This window comes from Echinococcus granulosus (assembly GCF_000524195.1).
Source record: "Echinococcus granulosus chromosome Unknown EG_S00033, whole genome shotgun sequence".
NCBI lineage: Eukaryota > Metazoa > Platyhelminthes > Cestoda > Cyclophyllidea > Taeniidae > Echinococcus > Echinococcus granulosus.
In genome coordinates, this window is record NW_020170413.1 from 257,209 (window position 1) to 276,446 (window position 19,238).

Sequence of the window (19,238 nt, forward strand, 5' to 3'; positions counted from 1 at the left end):
GGATAACTAGATGAGCAGACAAATACGAAATTGGCAGTCCCGTTTCATGCAAGTGGTAAATTTGTTTATATTAGTGGACTAGTTGACGGCGAAAATTTAAAAAGGCCAATCAGATTTCGTGGGCCCGTAAATGAGTAAATCTGGTTAAATTTAGGGACTGGAAGGGTGAGGAACTAACCACAAAAACCGTTTTCAATTACCAACTTCTCGATAACCTTTTAAAACAACATTTTCCCGGATTTTTTTCTGTTCTAGGTAAGGACAAATCAAGCAAACATGTTACTTTATTCCATTTTGCTTTTTTAGTCCCGTAGTAGCCAAATAAAATAGCTTAATTCGTTAGAAAATTAAAAAATTCCAGAAACAATCTAATATTGCCTAGGTTTAACTCATAAAATCTCAAAAAGCCCTGACGACAGGATTGCTTTGTCATTTGCAAAGTTAGTGAAGAAAAACAGCCGAGTGTACCACACTTTGTAAATCATTCCTGTTGACTGAGTTACCCCAAATGACGACATAAAAGCAACATCAACTCATTCCCATCCCCTGAGTTGAAGCGCGTTGACCTGACAATAGACCACGTCACTCCTCCACGTGATTTTATTGGCTGCCGTGTCAGACAGGTATGACAACTGGAAAATCGATACCCGCGCCACCATTGCAGCAGATAAAGCGAGGTCGCCTTTTTTAACCCCACTGACTTGGCAATGGCATCCCTTCAAGAAGCCAATAAAGGGACACCTGTGGCAAGTGTTCCCTCTGACGCCTCCGAATCCACTCAATCGTGTTGGAAGCTCCCCCCTCAACAGGAAGACATTCAACGTGATCTGGAAAAATTGGCCTCTTTTATTAACCTCACAAAACGACGCGGAATGGGTTCTACAGCCTTAGCTGCCCAGCTTTTGCGAGTAGATGACACTGATGAGAACTCAATTCTTAGTTTGTCACTGCCTCTTGGACACCAGAGTGGTAAAGGCAGATGCCTGGTGAGAAATAACAATGCTCAATTAAAGAACAAAAGAACTATGATTTCCACGGATCTCGACCGCTCCAGCGTGGACTTTGAATGCGTCAAACAGGGCGAGAATAGCAATACCATGCCCACTGCGAAGTACATCCGTATCCAGGCGGATTGTGCCACGGGAGAGCCAATGATATCAATCTTTGATGAGTGTGGTCAATCACAGGTGGCATGTGCCTATCTGGCCAAGGATTTTAAGCTTGACATTGACTTCAAATTATGGGCGTGTAATGGTAATATTGTAACCCCTTGTCCTACTGTCTGCACCCGTCAATGTTCTGGGATGTGTGTCTGTTGCCCCACGCCGGCGGTAAAGTGCACCCCGATAGTGAAAGCTACCACTTTTAAACCGAAGGCGAGCTTAGGATGTGTGCCTGCACCGGTGTGTGCAACTGTGTGTGCTCCCTGCCCACCCTGCTCTCCTGTATGTTCGCCCCCTTGTCCTCCACCATGCTCCCCACCATGTCCTCCGCCATGCCCACCAGTTTGTCCTCCGTGCCCTCCTACCTGTCCACCATGCCCACCAGTCTGTCCGCCATGCCCGCCAGTCTGTCCGCCATGCCCACCGGCCTGTCCGCCATGCCCGCCATGTCCCGCACCGTGTCCTCCAGCATGTCCGCTCCCCTGTCCTCCGGTTGAGCAGGCATCCTGCGGAAACTGGCACATTTGGCGAATTGCAAATTTCGCCCAATTGGAAGAATGTAATGGAGGTGAGTGGTGTGAACCCTTTTACTTGGGCCAGCCAGGATACCGAATGCAAGCCAAGCTGGAATTTACTACATATCTCTTTGGCATCTACATCAAACTGGTGCCAGGAGACTATGATGACTGTCTGTCGTGGCCCTTCTCGTCGGATATTTACTTTTCAATCTTGGATCAGACGGGAGCAGGGAATCACATTGTGCGAGTGCTGAGACCCTATTTGAACGACGAAGATGAGAGGGAGGTGTGGCAAAGACCTACGCGGATGTCGTGCAACCAGGTGGGATGGGGATTGCCCGATATTGGACTGAGGTCGTTGGTGCATTCACGCCTTTGTAGACCATCACCGTATCTGAGAAACGGAACGCTGTATATACAAATCACACTGGGGAAGGCTACATGCGTGCAGGAAGCACTGTGACTGAATTATGATTTTCTATCTTTTCTTGTGTCCACTGCAGTCCGTCTTTATTTCTATGCTTGTGTAGGTGATTTTATTAATTTGATTCATTCTTCTTGAGATATACAGGTTTCGGTTTGGATATCTCACTTGTGCCCTTTCTCTTTCCAATGAGATATGACCCGGCGATAAATCTATGGATCGTTTGGATAGTATATGGGCTCTAATTGCCTACAATATTTCCCGACATAATCACTTTTATAATGAGCAGTCAAATCAATGTAAGAAAGAGAAAGAAATTGTTGAGATTGTCGTATAGCGCTCCGAGGCTTCCCTGAAGGCGAAAGAAGACGTACTATTAAGACATGCGATTTGTAGTAGGACTTGGGGCTATTGTCACCGCTCAAGGGCAGCACACGAGGTAAAGGTACTGTGGTGAAGTGCAGTTTGATGGTTGTTTCTCCCGCGGTATTGACGAGGATCCACTTTTGGCTTAACCTTTGTACAACACCGGGTGGGCTGGTCCTCAGGTCATACTGGTAGACCAAATACCTTCTCTGTGCTGAACATATATAATCTTTTTGAGTATTACGTCTTTTTGGTCTTGGGGGAAGTCTCGAGGAGCTACAGGAGCATCGCAGTATTAACTATGCCAAAACAGAGGGTAAACAAACAACCAACTTATTTCACTAAACTGGATGAAGATGACGTTTCAGTGCATAAGATATTAGTTTACTTAAGTGCACTAATGTGTAAAATTTTAAATTAGAAAGTGATTGCTCTCCCATTTAGTAGGATTTATAATCAGTTAAGCATTCGACTTGCTTACTTCATATAAGAAAGAAATCAAGCTCATTTAAATAAAACCTAAGCAAATTTATTCAAAGCCGCAAAAAAATTAAAATGCAACTTTGCGCCTTAAAGCAAAAAATTATTGTTCGGCACAAAGCAAATTGCATTGTTTTTTTAGGCAGGCTTTGTTTATGTTTGTCTGAATAATACCACTCTACTTGAGTGGGCGTCGCTTCTGCAGTGCGTGGAGCGTCCAGGAGCATATGCCGTTTATGTCATTTTTTTCATCATTATGTCATTTTCATTTTTCGTCATTAAAATGGAATACTTATTTGTTTTCTGTTTTGTCGTATATATGCGCGTGCTTTGGGCCCTGTTTATAACCGGTTGCAATATGGTAGCCTGGATGCTCAGTGTAATTAACCCCATAGCGGGCATTCTTACTCTGATAAAGCGTAGTATTTATTCCACTCTAGAAACTTTGATTATGATTAGGTGAGGCTGATATTTTTGCACTGTTATGCCCTACTTGATCCTTGTTTGGCTCTAAGAATCAAATGACTCCTGCTTGAAATTCATACTTTTTAGGATATAACAAGGTGATAATCTCATTTTGAAACTCCAATAGTCGTGTTACATTTGATCAATTTGGAAAACTATGGCCTTATACTGTCGAGTTCTGTAAAGACCGCTTTGTCCTAATTGCATCTCTGGTTCCTTACTTGCTTCTATATTTCCGTAACTCTACATGAACCACTTCATTGGGACGAATTCGTTTTCATGTTAAATGTCTTTCTGGTGGTAATTTGTCCTGCTGCCGAGAAATGTGCTGCAAGTTGTTGCGCATATTTTAATTACTAAATGGCATTTGATTTCCGTTGATTATACTTTGCCATCCCAATTCTCTGCATCAACCCATCTTATTTAATTTCATGTGTTTTACCCCTAAGGAATAGGATGGATGAAGAGTCTGAACCCAACTCAGAGGATTTCAACTTCTGGCTTGCTATCTGCGCCATACTAACTTTCCTCTGTTACACTCTCTTCGGTGTCCTGATCTTCCTCCTCCGGCGCACCATCAACGATGTATTTAGGGAGCTTTTACATACCAAAACCTTCAAGCCCTCCATCGAAACCGTTTCCCCACTTACCAACTTCGCGGCTATTACCAAGGTCACCCATAAGGAGACTGAGGGATCTCTAAGTCTCTCTTTATCCCTTCGTAAGAGCGTCTCCATGTTCCTCCTTCGCAATGTTCCATTGATTACCTTTCACAATGCCATGCTTGCACCTACTACTGAGCTTTTGCGATTTCTACGAGATACAGCCGCCGAGGAAGTCTCTATTGATAATCAGAACATTTCCGTGAGGACTAATGAGGAGCAAGTCAATATTAACGAGTTTCGACGTTCGTATGACCTCGTATTCGCTTTCCTTGATGAGGATGCTCTAGAAGGTAAAACGCAAGACGAGCAGGTAGTTTTATCTCTCTATATCGTTCACGTGAAACAACATCAGGAGGAGCGCAGACCGACGCAAATTCTCTACTCTTACTGCAAAACTAATCATGATCGACTCATCTGTATTCAAGTGAGAAATTTTATCAAACCATTGCCCGGAAATTCGCTATGTGGATTTATTCAGTTGAATTGCTTTTTTAATCTAGAAATTGTTTACGAATGGAAGTGAAAACGGGGATGGGGAGCAGAAGAGATGGCCAGACTGCGTTATTTGTTTGGCGGAGGGCACAGCCGATGTCGTCTTCGTGCCCTGTCGACACGTGGCAATGTGTAAAAAGTGTCTCCCTAGTTTTCAGGCCTCCTCCCAATGCCTTCACTGTCCGCTGTGCAGAGGTGCTATTTCAGAAATCAAATTACTGTGATATCCAATTTCTCGAAACTTTTTTGAAAATTATTTCCCATATTTCTCCTTCCAGTTGAGATGCTTCTGTGGAGTTGGTGGGCGTCTCTGCTGGGTGGGGTCTCCCATCTCCTACAAACTAAATTGATCAGTCTGGAAGTGTTTGATTCAGCTGTAGTTGAAGTGCTAGAATTCACTCAAACACTTTTTTATTACTATGGTGAGGTTATGTTACAGGTCAGTCAGTGATCCCGAGTGCTCGTGCTTGGTGGTAGAACCATCTAACACGTTCTGTGATCGTTCCCCTCCACGTCTGCTCGACTGTCTATCTGAATAACTCTTAATGCTTTTTGGCACAGATGAGAAGGCACATTTCTTAATAACTCGGATATTATCGTACAAATTTTCCAGGCTGCTTCATAATGGACTTCGGAGTGCTGGTATGCTCCGGCCTCTTTGTTTATAGATGATCACCAAAGGTGATTACCGCTTCTATAGCCCTTCCGTTGTAAGTCAACGCGGATCTAACCGCTCGCAGGAGGTGGTTTTCTGCACTGGCGTTTAAACGTTATATCTCACTCGAGGTGGATTCGGTTGTCGCTGTCGTCATTGTAGTTCCAGAGCCAGTTCCGAAGGCGTTGTGGGACGAGTGAGCCTGGACAGAAGGGTGAGTGACCCATTAATACGAAAGCTTCGGCACCGAGGTGGTGGTCTGAATCGAGGAGGCTGGAGATTTCTCATAGATTACCTTAAAGCGTCGTCATTTGGAGGAACGTTTAGGTACAAAAAACGCCTATTTGATGAGATTAAGCGGCCTGTCCGAACTTTACTCCTTTACATCCCATTGTCATTTTAATGCTGCTCAGGCAGTGTCTGATTTTCGTTATCGTAGTTGGCGTTTGCTGTAATGCCTTGTGTGGATGGCCTTAACTTGTTAGATGCGGAATTCGCTTCTTTACACGCCTGTGCAAATCCGTCCATCCACAGAGATGCCTTCCTCCCAACACTAGCAGTCTGATCCATTCTTTCATAAATCCCCTCTGAAATATCGGTGAGTGTGTTCTTTTTTGCCTCAAGAGGTAAAGGTCGTTGAGTGTGTCCTTCCAGTGCAACGCCACGTTGCTTCTGAAGACGACACTAGAAGTATGAGTGTAAAATCAACCGTCATTGACGTGCAGAAGGCCTGACAGACTGCTGGTGTGATAAGAGAGGAGCCCAATCCCATTGAAGTGGAAGTCCACTCGTGATTAACTTGAAGAAAGTGCTCGTTGCGGAGCAATCTCCAGCCATTCGCACCATTCACTGCCAAAAAGGGGGAGCAATCCCCTCAGAATGTGAATTTTTGGTGGCCTCTTCGATCTCGTCCAGCCGTCCACTGTAATTCATCCAACGCCTCGTTGTGGTTGAGGTGTAGGCGTGACTCGTTCAACCGACTTCACTCGCAGCAAATCTCTCCCTGAATGTCAAGGCAGTTAAGTCTGCCACCAGGAGATCTTTCATCCAAAGTGAAGCATTTATTGTCAAGGCTGTAAAATTGGGAGCCTCATTTTTTAACTCTAAATCAAGACAACATTAATTATGTACCTGTCAACGCTAGTGAAGTACGCTTATGTGAATTAAGTAGGTAGTATCTTCACAACGGAAAGGCATTAATAGGTATTTTGGGAAGTTTCTTGACTTGGGTAAAATTCTTACTGTTAAAAAAAGATATTTTCTGGAAATAAATAGAACTTTTTTCGTCAAATTCATGTGACAGCCAAATAAGCTAATGGGCTTTATTTCCTTGATGAAGTTAGGTAACTGTGGGAAGCTTCTCAAAATATATCATTTAGTAAAGTAATCACCATTACCCTCTGTAATCCTTTCTCAAAGGGACTCAAGCTTACAAAAGAGGGAAGATTGAGCTCATTTTATAATTTCAAGGGAGCTTTTGCCTCTGCCATTAGTGACAAGGGGATGCAAGTGCTGATTGGTCATAGCAATGGCCGCCGGTCTGTGGCCTCGGGCGGCCAACGACAAGCAGTAAGGTGAGCTGCCTCTCGAGTAACATGCCATCAAATGTCTTGCTTTAACTTAGCTTCTCATTACTGTGTAAACTGTGCTTGAAGTTTCATACACGCGTCGAGGTCCACACGTTTTGCATCTTCATTCTCAAGGGCCATCATTCGATGTATGCGGTGTCTGATTCGAATTGTGCGGAATGTGAGTTCCAACTACCGGTGGCTGATGAGATGCCTGCGCCGTCACGTAAAACAGAGTGAGACATTGCTACGGTAAAATAAGCGAAAAAAAAACATCAAATCCCCGTTTGGCTTGAACGTCGCACCTGAAAGCCGTACAATTTCGTAAGAAAGCAACTCATATTAAGCTTTTATTTTTGAAAGAGATATCGATCTTAAATGGCAATTTATTAGTATAGAATGGTCTTTAATTCCATTCCAGTGATTGTCTATTGCTCAGGATGTGTTAAATTAGTTGAACCCACAGATACATGCCACTCATATTCCGAAGAAACATTTCTAGCTTCTGTATTCATGTGGGAAGGTCGTCGATTCCCTCGATAATTTTTGTAGCCTCTCCTTTGAAAAGACGGGAAGGAATGATTGCCTTGGAAATTAGTGGATAGAGTGTGGTTTGGTGGTTCAGGCAATGGATGATGTGGAGGTGGCCTTTGTTCCCCAGGGTGATGGAAGGGCTGCGGTTCATTTGTCCCTCCAGATGAATGGAAGGACCTATGGAATCCACGCATGTGCAAGTTGGGGGGGAAAGGAGGCCTCCTTCCCAAGTGGGGATACGGTCGTAATATATACGGTTGGTCCGTTCGATAGTCTGTTGAGCCAGGCGGAGCCTCATTACCCGATTCGTATGGCCTCTCACGATGTGGTTCGCTGACGTGGTCATCCAAGGTGAAGTAACACTCGGTTGCTGGGATACCCCGCTTCTTGCACTCATAGAGGAGCATAAAGAGCTCGTTGATGTGTTGGTAGAGATGCAGTTGTATTATCTTCATATCTACACACACAGCATGTGAGAGTATTCGTCGACTCACCTTCCTTATTGAAGCAAAATTTCGGACCATGGTCAAGCGCGTCTTCACTAGTGTCCGTGTCTGGACTTCGCTAAATAATACAAAACAAGATACTGTGAGTATTCACCCACTAAACTGTTGGTGTGGGGAAGAACTGCCTTCTTCCTGTTCGACAACTTACAGGTCGTAAAAAATCAAACTCCTCTAAGGTGACAGAGGTAGAGGATCGACGTATACAGATTTGGGATGCTGAGCTCTATCGTTCACAAGCTGCTTCTCTCACCTTATCAGAAAAGAAACTTCTTTGAGATGAAGTATAGAGGCGGTTGTCTAGCCTAGCACCATCAAGAAAGTGGGGAAAGAGACACCCTAAAGGCATGGCCGAGGTGGGTTTGGGGTTGTTGCCGTTGTGTGTGGATGGATGATAATCTGCGGACACAGTTGTTCCCCCTGAACTCAGTGATACAATTCAGTAATAGCAGATCAAGTCATCGGTGTTCACTGGTCCATTATTATGGGGAAAACCAGCCCCTAAAACAGCCCATGCTTTCTATCTCTTGGGGAGACTGAATAACTTGTGCAAAGAAGGGAGCTAAATCTCCTGTTTTACCGGGGATAGAAAATTTTACAGCAAATGGATTAATCGTCCATTCTCGGAAGCTAAAGAAGGTCCTAAAACAACTGGGGCGTGTGAGGCTCGGTTTAACGCCTAGCCTATCATCCAGCAATGGGGAGTAGAAAAGGAAAAATCAAATTCTCTAGATGTAGAGAAGGCCATTTGGAAAAAGACTGAACGAAGAAAGAACTGCAAGAAGCCGCTAAGGCTAATTGGGCGGTCACTCCCTCCCTCCTCCCACTTCAAGGAAGATCGTGGAGAAGTGAGTCAAGGAATAAGTGGCACTTCTCTGAGGGCCTAATGCTACCTCCACTGTGTTGATCTTATTTCCCCACCTAACGTATTACCACACGAGGAAGAGGTGGAGAGAGGGCCTTTACTTCAGTGGAGGGGACCTACCTTGCTGTCCACTAAAGAGACGCAGAAGAGCAGTGCGAGAAGGGCGCCGATGGAGAGTAACTTCATCACCAACCGTGGAGCAGTTTGCAAACTCCGTGGACCGCGAGACAAATTTATAGGGCAGGACTTGTTGTTGTTTCCATTCAAAAGAGGAAAAGGAAAATAGCGCAAATTAGCATCACGTGGACCTCTTGAAATGGGGTCAAAAGGTCATGCGAACCTGCGATTCCTTTGGTTCCAAGTGAATATTTGCACTTTTCCGGCAGTATGATTACTTGACCGCTAAGAAAAACAAATTCCAAGATTTGTTTTTACTTTGTAGGTGACTTTATGGTCGAGGTCAAGGTGGTTTGATGCTGTTATTTCTGCCTAAATCGTCTTTTCATTCACTGTGAAGGTCTCTTCAATCAAACCACTCCTCTAACTCATTGCGCTGTGTTCTCAAAACGCCTCGGTAGATGTGTTGGAAGGGAGGTCTTATCGAGTGGTGGCGCTGGACGGTGGTCGAACAGAACACATATTAGAGGCTTAAAAGTGGCCACCACTGATTTTCCCTTCGAGTACTTTCTACGATTGGTTGGTGCATTTTAAGTCCACTACTTTAACGCAGAAATAGTTTCGAGGCGAATTCCTGAGAAAATTATGGAACTAGAGACCCCTTCGACCCCTCTTTCTCTGTCCTGGAAGCATTGGACTTCTTCCTCACCAAGGCGGTGACTCTTTTTGGTCTTTTCTGTAAAATATTTTATGGAATACCATCCAGTTTCATCAAGTGGATGATAGATCTCCAGCATACTTGGTTGACAGTGGATAGATGAGCTTTTGAATCTGCACTGCTTGTAGACGGTCTTCCGTGGGCTGAACTGACGCCTACCTTTGAAGTGTGGAGTGAGTAACCAGTGGATCGTTTGGGCAGTCTCCGATGATATCTTCGCCTGTCCAACAAATTGCTTATTAAACAAAGGGCACAGAAATGAGAAAAAGAAAAGTGGGTAGTCTTTCAGGCCTTCTGTTCATTTGGTCGGCTTTCATATTACCTACAACAACATCAACTGGCAAAGCTCCTCTTAAATTGTCTTAACTCACGAGACTAAGGCATTGCCAACTCCTTTTCATCAACATGGCATGTCGTCACCTGTGATTTCTCACCAGGATCAAATTTGTTTGCCCCTTTTTTGGGGTAATATCCTCTGTCATTCCCATGGGTTAAGGTTTATTCTTAAGGCCGATTAGCCCAAAGCACATTCACCACGCCCAACAGACCTTTTAAGGCATGAGGTTTCATTGGAACCGAGTCAAAATGGTGAGTACCGTCCCCATAGACTTGTATTTCATGACGTGTTAAGGTAAGCAAATTTCCCTGGGTATGCTGTAAACTTCATTACCTTTGTGATGACCTCTTAAACAAAGCAACAATCAGAAATTCTCACTGAATGTGCTGGAGGGTAGAGGGGGAGGAAAGCAATCCACTTTTAAAGGTCTGAAGGGTTCTATTCGGATTTAGAATTCTCGGACGCTCTAAAACCTTCCTCTCTTTGCACTCCCATTAAGGTCTTCACAATGATTACCATATTGTAAGGTCAAGGTCATTACAAATGATATAAACAGGGGAGAAGGGGCTGGCTTTAGGGCTCAGCATTCGGGTTACCGGACACGAATGGAAATAGCGTGCCCGATTGTGCCTACGTTTTCAGTATTGATGGCGTCGTTGCCCAAATGACCTATCCCCCTGATTAACCCCAGTTACGAAAGTCATCCACGCCAATAATCGCTCTCTTTCACCAATCAAAAGAAGCTGATGAATTTCTACACCTTATTTGTAAGTAAAATTTGCTCTCTCTCTCTCTCTCTCTCTGGAATTTCGGAGATGCAGCAACGCTCCCTTCCCCCATCAGTGAGGACTGATGAGTTGAAACTTCAATTTTGGTTAAGCATCACCGTCTCTAAGGCCTTTCATGGTTTAAGATTGATGTCAGTAGGTCTTCTAGTTACTTTTACCACTACCTTCCGTGTAATTTCCTTTCTTCCGTCTTTTCCCTTCTTTTTTTACTTTGCTTTATGCATAGCGTAGTAAATCTCATTCCAGTGGTCCCTGTTTCAAGGAACTTGCTGTACTCCGTCGGAAGAAAGTAAATATTCCCTTGTAGGCAGAAGGAGGATGATGTCCGTTGGAATTTTGCTGGGATTTCGGAGTAGGATTTCTTGCCTTGGGATGTCCATAACCTCACAAGTAGCTTTTATAAATTTTCACAAATTTTCTCTTTCTGAAACTTTGCGGGAAGCGGGTTGAATTTAACTTTCTCCCGCCGAATTCCTCCTGATTGGTTTATATTCTCGTGGAGGCACTTTGAATACCCCAATCCCTCAGGGTAACCACAGTGACTCAGGTGGACGAGAAGGCGATCACCGCCTCACCGACTCACTCCTCCCACCAGCGGGCACGAACACAGACACCGTGTTTCGTTCGCACTTGGGAAAATTTGGCATTCACGACCTCACCTCCGAGGTCTTAGTCCCTTGATTATTCTGACCGGGAGGTTCGTCAGGATTTTATTGCTTTGGGTCGTGACGTCTGTATCACCTCTGTTGTCAAGAGGAATGCCCATTTGACCTTGGGCATGGATGCTACGATTTAAATGTCAATAATGCCAATTTTGTCATCAACTTATAAAAGATTTTGCCCCATCTGCAACAGAAAATTTTCGATTTATTGCTAACTCAGAGAAAAAGCAGTTGTGAAAAATACTTCGTAATCTGACGTGTCCGTCTCTACCTCGGAGTCTGAACCGGGTCACACTACCAAGGGAAGAGGCTTTCGTACTGACCATCAGAGGAGCTGGGAGGCTTAGACACAACTGGGAGACTGTATCATTTAGGAGGTGTACAAGCTGCCCAGTTAGACAAGCCTTAAGGCAACTATCCAACTACTACATTACTCCCCTATTCTTCTCCTCCCTCAACCCTGTTAAAAAGTCATTGTTATATCTCGGAGTGGCAAGTAGTTGCGTGAACTCTTACAGGTCACCAGGCAGGAACCAAAATTGATAAATCCACAGTCTGGGGGAGAATGTCACCTACTACCTATTCATAATGGTACCTGCTGCAGATTTGGCTGGAAGTTTTGAACCAAGTTACAAGAATAAGTCGACTTCCTCCCTTTGCAGGAAAGAGATAATGGGCCAGTAACGATTTGAATAGGAAGGGAAACAGGAAAAGTGACCACTTCTGTAAACCGGCTTTAGTGGATGTGGTATTTGGAGTCCCCTTTCCACATTGGCCTAAAAGGAGGTTTACTGAACATCCAGGAGGGATGAAAGGCTATGAAAGTCGAAGCTAGAGGTAAAAACTACGAACAGTTGAGAGTCCGTATAGTTAAATAAGCATTTCCGGCGCTCCCTTTGGTTACTCTTCCACATTTTGCCTTCATAAGGCAGGCTGCAATTTCCTAGACAGTCCCACTTTCACAGCATTCAAAGATCTGTTCCTTATGGGGACTACATTGAGGAGGGACATCGCTTGAGGTTGGACAACAACTGCTGAGCCGCTTAGTAAGCGATTTTACTGAGGTAGTATCTCCACCCGTTCCCCTCTGTCAGGCTGCTCTCAGTTCACTGCTTTCTACCCATCTATTCGGATGATATTTAATCCCTCACTCACTATCAGATGTCTCAAGTCTGGAGTAGCTTCATTAATCACCTGCCTTCTTTTCGGGCACAAGACCAAGAACTCCTCCGATTTGGATTTCCTCAAAGCAAACAATCAAAAGCGTGACTTCAGCTGTCCTTTTGGATCGGGTACATTCAACACCCGAGCGGTGACAGGTTAAACCGTTGAGGAAGAAGATTTGTTGTGAACGTTCAGAAAGGCTAAAATCAGAAGGTGGTGACGTCATAAAAGGAGGTGAAAAAGAGTGAAAACTCTAAAGCCTTTTAGAAAATACCCATGTTATCATATGCAGCAGTGATTTTTGAGTTAAAGAGGCAAATTTAACTGTTCTATATGGAATCCACAGAAGTCGGCTCCCACCACCCACTCTTCCAGGCATTAGTCAGATCTAAGCAACAGCGTCTGATCTTTTCTGCTAATGCCTGGAAGTGTGTAGACATGCGCGTTAGTCTATTAACACCCCGTACGCTTCATTGTTTCATTTGATGGAAGCGACTAGAGCTTGTAGGCTGTGCAATCAGGGATTTTGCTAGATTTGAAGGAACCCCCCTGGAAAAGGTGTGGTCGCACAGCTTATCGCACATCTAGTTCAGGAAGGCCTTCCACTATACATAGAAAAGAAATACTGAAACAGCATTTCTCAAGTTGCCTTTCCTGGATATTGCATAAAGCAATTCAGCTTTAGCAGTCACGCGGATTCTTCTCTCGTGGTCAGTTGCACGTGACGACACTCTAAACGTGCTAAAACCGCATGAGAATGAGACCACCGCGACTTAGCACTCCAGTCAAGAGGTAAATGGACGTGAACCATGGTTTGGTTGTACACAAGTTGTTGACATTGAAGATCTTGGCATGCAAGGCAAGAATCCACGCCTCTCCTCAAAATGCCTCTGTGAAGATCTCCACTTAATTGCAGGTCGAGAGAAAGGAAGAGGGGAGGACTGAAGGAGATTACTGTCCCTCCCCAATCCCCACATTAGCAATTGCTTTTCTCGTCTGTGAGGGCATCTACTGGCAACTCTGATTGAACTTCGAGGTTTTCGAAACTCAAATCTCTTTGCCAGCAAAGAACTTGACTTGAGAACATAAATATATTGCTTAAAGGTTCCATAAATTGCAGTATTTTACAGCAAAAACAAGCAGAGACCTTCATTGTAACCGAGAAAATTTCTGATTTCCAACTTAATGTCTATTTATTTGGGGCGGAAATAAACGCTTCCACGGAGTCATTCAAGACCTACTTATTTGCATTTAAGTAGATAACACTGCTTTTTATCTCAATTTGGTGGCAAAATTCTTTTCTTATTTAGTGTAAAAATTTAGCTCCCAATGCTTACGAAAGTAGATTTTGTTGGGAACTGGCCTACTAAGCAAAATATCAAATATCTGATGTGTGGTCAGGAGTGTAGCGTAATTGTAGAAAATTGTCGAATGAACAGGCATGGCGGTACCCTATACTCTTCACTGGTTTCTCTACTACCTCCCTCTTCTGGTAATTACCCTTGTTACAAAGGGTGTGGTGAGGTGGGTGCGCTTCCACGAGCATGCCTGCTTTACAGGACATGGTTAACCCGGCTCTGAGGTTGTTAAAACCTCTTCCTACCAGAATTGATCTAATCAGTGGAAGTCTGACAAAAAATCATCCGACGGTAGACGCATCCTGTTTACACGACTCAGCACTCTTGTTTCTTCCTCTTGCTATTCTCTATTTAAGTGTTAAGAAAACCTGAGGACACTAAATAAGGAAGGGAAGATGGAAATTGACCACCTTATCTTCACCCATTTATAATAAAGCATAGGGAAAAATTTTAAAGACTACCACCAGTTTTTTCTTTCAGCTCTTTCATTTGCTTCATGGAAAAGCATCACTCATTGTAGACTATTTTTCTGACTGATTAACTGGCTTTTGATGCAGGGTGGCTTCTGCGCTGGATAAGTTATTATGCGAATGAGGGAATCATTAACTTTCACTTAAGGATCCACATCTCTGAGACCATCACCACTTCTTCTAAAGGGTACTGCTTGCTTAGTGCGTCTGCAATTTTCATTAATGAACCTTTTACCTAGCAAGGACTAAGTACATTTCAAGTGTACATAGGCAATCCTTCATGATCCAAAAACAGTCGAGACTAGTTAAGTTGTCGCTAAAGGGAGGATCACTATCACTAGACCTCATACCGTTCCAAGAATCGCGTATTAGACGACGTTCACTTCATTCAAGGGCAAGAAAGAGAGGGATAGGAAGAAAGGGAGAGGGAAGGCACAGTTTCATCCTCGTTTCTTACAATATCCTATTTTCCATTCCTCCCAGCAATGCTCAACATTTCTTGACACCACCATCAAACAATCATACGATCGGAGATGTTATGAAATGGACGGTTGGGTACTGATGATATGACGGTTATAACCTAGTACTTATGCTCACGACTGCGGATCCTGTCGAGTTCCCTGCCAGAAGGATCAAAGCGCTAGAGACTTCAAAAGGGATGTCTTCAAGTTGGAGGCCACCACTTGTGCGTACTCGTGTCTGCTGAAGGGCCGGTTGATGGAGCCACTAGGATGCGTCATTCTTACCCATTCACTATATTTTGAATGCACTTGGTCTTTTATAGTGATTCTTAGCTCATGCGAAGTCTATTTCCATATGATACTGGCCAATCAGAGGAGCTGAATGAGGGTACGAGTTTTGGAAATCCTCTGAGGTGTTTGTAAGTCAGGTGGAAAATAAAGCTGCTTCTAGGCACCTTTTAAGGCTGTAGATATTTTTAATGGAGCGGAAAATGGAGGTGACTGGGACTAGGTCTCCTCCTTGCCTTCTAGATACAAAACATTCCATGAAAGTGGAATTCGGAACAGCTACTTCTCTGGTTTAAAAAAAAGCGATCTATTTGGTAGGTTAAATACTTAATAAGGTTTTCTGGATGTTTTTCATATTTTTTGAAAAATTTCTTTAAAATTTTTGATTGTCTTCTTCCGAAAAATCTAAATTTGCTCTGCAGTCCTCGTTAATTTGCTCCCGAACCTAAGGTAGGTGTCTGGTTTTTTTACAAAAACATGTCAAGGCACATCAAAGTTCTCTTGGGTCCCTTCAAGTTAAACAAGTAATTGAAGTGGACTACCTACTGGACTTGTTGACACCACATAACCGCCAAACTTGTGTTTGATCTTCAAGGCCAAATGTGCGAAAACATTGCACATTTGGCGTACCTGTCAATAGCAGTCCACCTGGACCGCTGGCAGAGGAGGGTCGGCCCTCCTGCACATCCATAAACGACAACTTTGCTACACGTAGGTGATGCTTGGCAAGTGTACGGTCTGAAGGCATTAAAGAAACTAGTGACATTTCGTGTAAATTGGAGTGAAATTGGGAATTTAGGTTTACTGTGAGGCGTAGTCCTCAGACACATTTGTAGAGTTTTGCCAATGGCTGAATCACCTTGACCCTAGCCCCCTCAACTTCGACATTGATGCAAAACGTTGTCCTGATGCCTGGCTTGAGTCACTTGATCTAGGTAACAAATGTTCACCGGTGAGCGACATCACCGTTCAACTCGTTCCAACTGCTGAAGTTTCACGGATATGTCTGTCGGGGCTATGAGGTGGGAGCCATCGCGGCCGAGATCCTCATTGACACACGTACTACCAACCGTGTTCAAAGCACTTATACCTACTGACGAGAGGGTGAGCTTTTCATCACCTTAGTGAAGACCTCTGGGGACGTGTTCACACGGCCTTTCACTTAGAATCACATGTCATTTCATTCACACCCTGTCTGTTCCGAACTGGTCCACGGTGGGTGACACACTTGTCACTCACTACTGCACGAGCGCCTCTGCGGTAATCTCCGCTTCAATACGCGCAAAATCAGATCTCCCATTTTATGTTGGACGAGTTTATCGGGTGGTTTTGTGTTTAGAAAACTTCTACCTTTTAAACGAGTTCCTAGAACAACATTTACCGGAAGTAGTTAGGAAAGATGATCGGTGCCGAAGTCAACAGAGGGCACCACGCCATTTTACTGACTATTGTTGGGTTGGCTAACACAGAGGAGTAAACAATGGTAGATTGAAGGGTAACACACTAAAACTAGAAGAGTGGCATTTCACTGGGGTCTGCCACTGTCAGTCACAGACCTCACTATGCAGATGACCTTGAGCGCTCTTGAATTGACCTCCAGGAGCTCTCCAACTGAACCTACACTTGTGGATCCTACCCTGTCCACAGGAGTAACTCAAGAGCCTCAATTTCCCAGATTAGTACCTCAAATTCACCAACTATTTGTTTACTCCTCTTAATCAGATTGACCAACTGCCTAAACACCCTCATAGACCTCGCCAATCAGGAATGAGGGAGTAGAAGCCAATTGTCATTAGGCTAACAAAAGGTCACCTTACCACTCAAGGGGCGCGTATTTGCGTGCAAGACCACAAAATTCATTCGTCTGGCATCTACTCTATGTTGTGGTTTCTCTTAGTACAGACTGTGAGTTCCATATTTGATCATATTTTGACCATGAGTAGGAAATTTGAAGACCGTAATGAAAAATTTTAGTGAGTCCTAGAACCAGATGTTACACCTATCAAACGGAAGTCTGATGAATATGGAGGATGGTGGTAACAGCTTCTCTCTCCCTCCTCACTTCCTTATCTACCTGCCTTTCTCCCCCCTCCATCTTCCAGTTCAGTATGACATCTCAGAGGCAGGATGGTGTAAATGGGCATGGGTAATCAATAGACTGACATTTGACAAGTGTCTCATATTCCATGGAACTTCAGCGCCAACTGTGGGGTATTTTAGGTCGCCTGGTCCGATTTATAAATAAACCCTTTCAAGAAAAATGAGGCGAATAGACGATATAGAGATGTAGAGCTTATTCATTCATAAATCATTCATTTATTCGTCTACCCGTTCTTCCTATCTCTTTCACTTTTAGCTGTTTTTGAAAGCTCTGTCATCGCCAACACCGACGCCAATACCACCATCAGCTCCGATACTTCCTCCCCGTTTCTACACGGATTTTACTATCACCTACACTCCTCGTGAAGATCGTGAAATGCCTCTACCTCCCTGGATTGATGGCATTCCACCCCTCCTCCCTTACGCCATTGGTCGGGGCTACGCCGTCTACGCACCGGATTTAGGTATCATGGTGGAGAACTACACTGACTTTTGCGTCCCCATCTTCTGGCCCAATGCCTACTTTCCTTGCATATTTTTCAATTACAATCGCACTGCTTATTTGATCTCTCCGTTTATCAATCACTACGGACCCTGCTGCGTCTATCGTACCAACTGGTCGCCGCCGCACAGGGACTTTATGCTCCAGTTCGAGAAGTACTACAATGGATCGACGTGGGATATAGGAGTGAACAGGAAGGTGTTGAAGCAGTTGATTGACTGGTGGGTGATTCCACAAATGAGTGCTGGTTTGCGCGATCATCCCGTATTTGGTGGATTCGGGTTCGCGAGGAAACCTCTGCCCAGGTAAGAAGATACTCCTGATGAAGTGTTTGAATCGATGTTGTGAAATGGACCTAAAATGAGATTACTTTTTTGTTATTCTTTTATTTTGGACTTGCTCAATGCTCGCATTAAATTAGAAGTCACCATCATAAATTGCCGACTGAATAGTAAATTGTCCAGGAATAGTCGATAGTGTGTTCTTTAACAACACAATCAACTTCTTAGCAGAGGTACGGTTTATCAAGTTTTTTTTATTTTCTTCAAATGCACACGGTTGAAATCCATCTGCTTAGTCTCAATCAATTGGTTTATCGTTCACAAGCTGTTCCTGATGAATTGAACCTGAGGTATTCTAGCCAATAGTGTCACAGTATTCTTCGTTGTCGATCATCCGGATGCTTCAGGGCAGGATACATCATCTTTTGGCTATTGACCGCCAGAATTATGCCATTCAGCTTACTCTAAATGATAGATTAAGCCATCACATCCTCTCTAGATGTCATAAAAATAATAGAGTGGAAGGCTTCTGCAACGGTGGAACCGAAGTAAAGGAGACACACTTATATCTTCTCTCTTAATTCAAAAGCTATTTCTTGTATCGAGATTCATAATGAAGGAATAACGGAAGACTCACGGGTACGCACCATACTGTACTTAAATAAACAATTACTTACACCCAACAAGTGCTGAATGAATGTTTTTGTCCATCTGATACAATCAAGGCAATATTTATTATATCATTGGTGTTGATGAGTCATTCAGTAAAAAAATTGAGGATATATATCCCCATTTAACAAAGACACTTTTAAATGTTCAAGCACGATACGGTTTTCTAATCACTCATGTAAGGTATTCTGGGATGCAATTTACAATAAAGCTAATCTGCTAATAAAAATAAAATAACTTTCCCTCCTTTAGTGGCTATCGTCCCTACGTATCATTTTGGTATGAAGGTGATATCGGGTGGGCGCATCAGATTTTTGAAAATTTTACCGATATTGGACCGAAAATTCACCTCCTTGATGACTTCCATGTGCCGGATATCTGCAACACCAACCTCGCTTGTGATTTTCGACCATGAACATTCCAGCCAATAAACGTTTCGTATTTGAAATCCCCCAATCATGTGTTCCCGAAAATGAACCAATCATGATGGTCTGAACTGTCAGTCCCTCAAACCGTCATTCTTTTTTAGCAAGAATCATTTGACTAAGTAAAGCGAAGCACTCTGGGAAAACCAAGGATGTTCCAGAATGTGTATGCTTTTTTCATTTCTATGAAATTTTAATAA

The 19,238-nt window shown here is 43.7% G+C and overlaps 4 protein-coding genes across 4 annotated transcripts; 3 read left to right on the top strand and 1 right to left on the bottom strand. All coding sequences in view use genetic code 11, as the record gives it.

Annotated features, from left to right (window-relative positions):
* Window positions 1–707: 707 nt before the first annotated feature.
* Window positions 708–2,144, top strand: EGR_04919 (hypothetical protein; the record flags this gene model as incomplete). Its single annotated transcript, XM_024494168.1, has 1 exon — window positions 708–2,144. The coding sequence occupies one exon, from the start codon at window positions 708–710 to the stop codon at window positions 2,142–2,144; it is 1,437 nt and encodes a 478-aa protein (XP_024351405.1).
* Window positions 2,145–3,872: 1,728 nt separating this feature from the next.
* On the top strand, window positions 3,873–5,962 carry EGR_04920 (hypothetical protein; the record flags this gene model as incomplete). The annotated part of the gene is made up of 6 exons (XM_024494169.1): window positions 3,873–4,505; window positions 4,582–4,768; window positions 4,852–5,012; window positions 5,242–5,316; window positions 5,391–5,442; window positions 5,853–5,962. 6 exons carry the CDS (start codon window positions 3,873–3,875, stop codon window positions 5,960–5,962), a joined length of 1,218 nt encoding a protein of 405 aa, XP_024351406.1.
* A 964-nt stretch (window positions 5,963–6,926) lies between these two features.
* On the bottom strand, window positions 6,927–8,884 carry EGR_04921 (hypothetical protein; the record flags this gene model as incomplete). Its single annotated transcript, XM_024494170.1, has 5 exons — window positions 6,927–7,043; window positions 7,261–7,507; window positions 7,586–7,787; window positions 7,825–7,894; window positions 8,819–8,884. The coding sequence occupies 5 exons, from the start codon at window positions 8,882–8,884 to the stop codon at window positions 6,927–6,929; spliced, it is 702 nt and encodes a 233-aa protein (XP_024351407.1).
* A 7,179-nt stretch (window positions 8,885–16,063) lies between these two features.
* EGR_04922 (hypothetical protein) lies at window positions 16,064–19,028 on the top strand (the record flags this gene model as incomplete). The annotated part of the gene is made up of 3 exons (XM_024494171.1): window positions 16,064–16,165; window positions 17,418–17,968; window positions 18,866–19,028. The coding sequence occupies 3 exons, from the start codon at window positions 16,064–16,066 to the stop codon at window positions 19,026–19,028; spliced, it is 816 nt and encodes a 271-aa protein (XP_024351408.1).
* Between the last annotated feature and the right edge of the window lie 210 nt (window positions 19,029–19,238).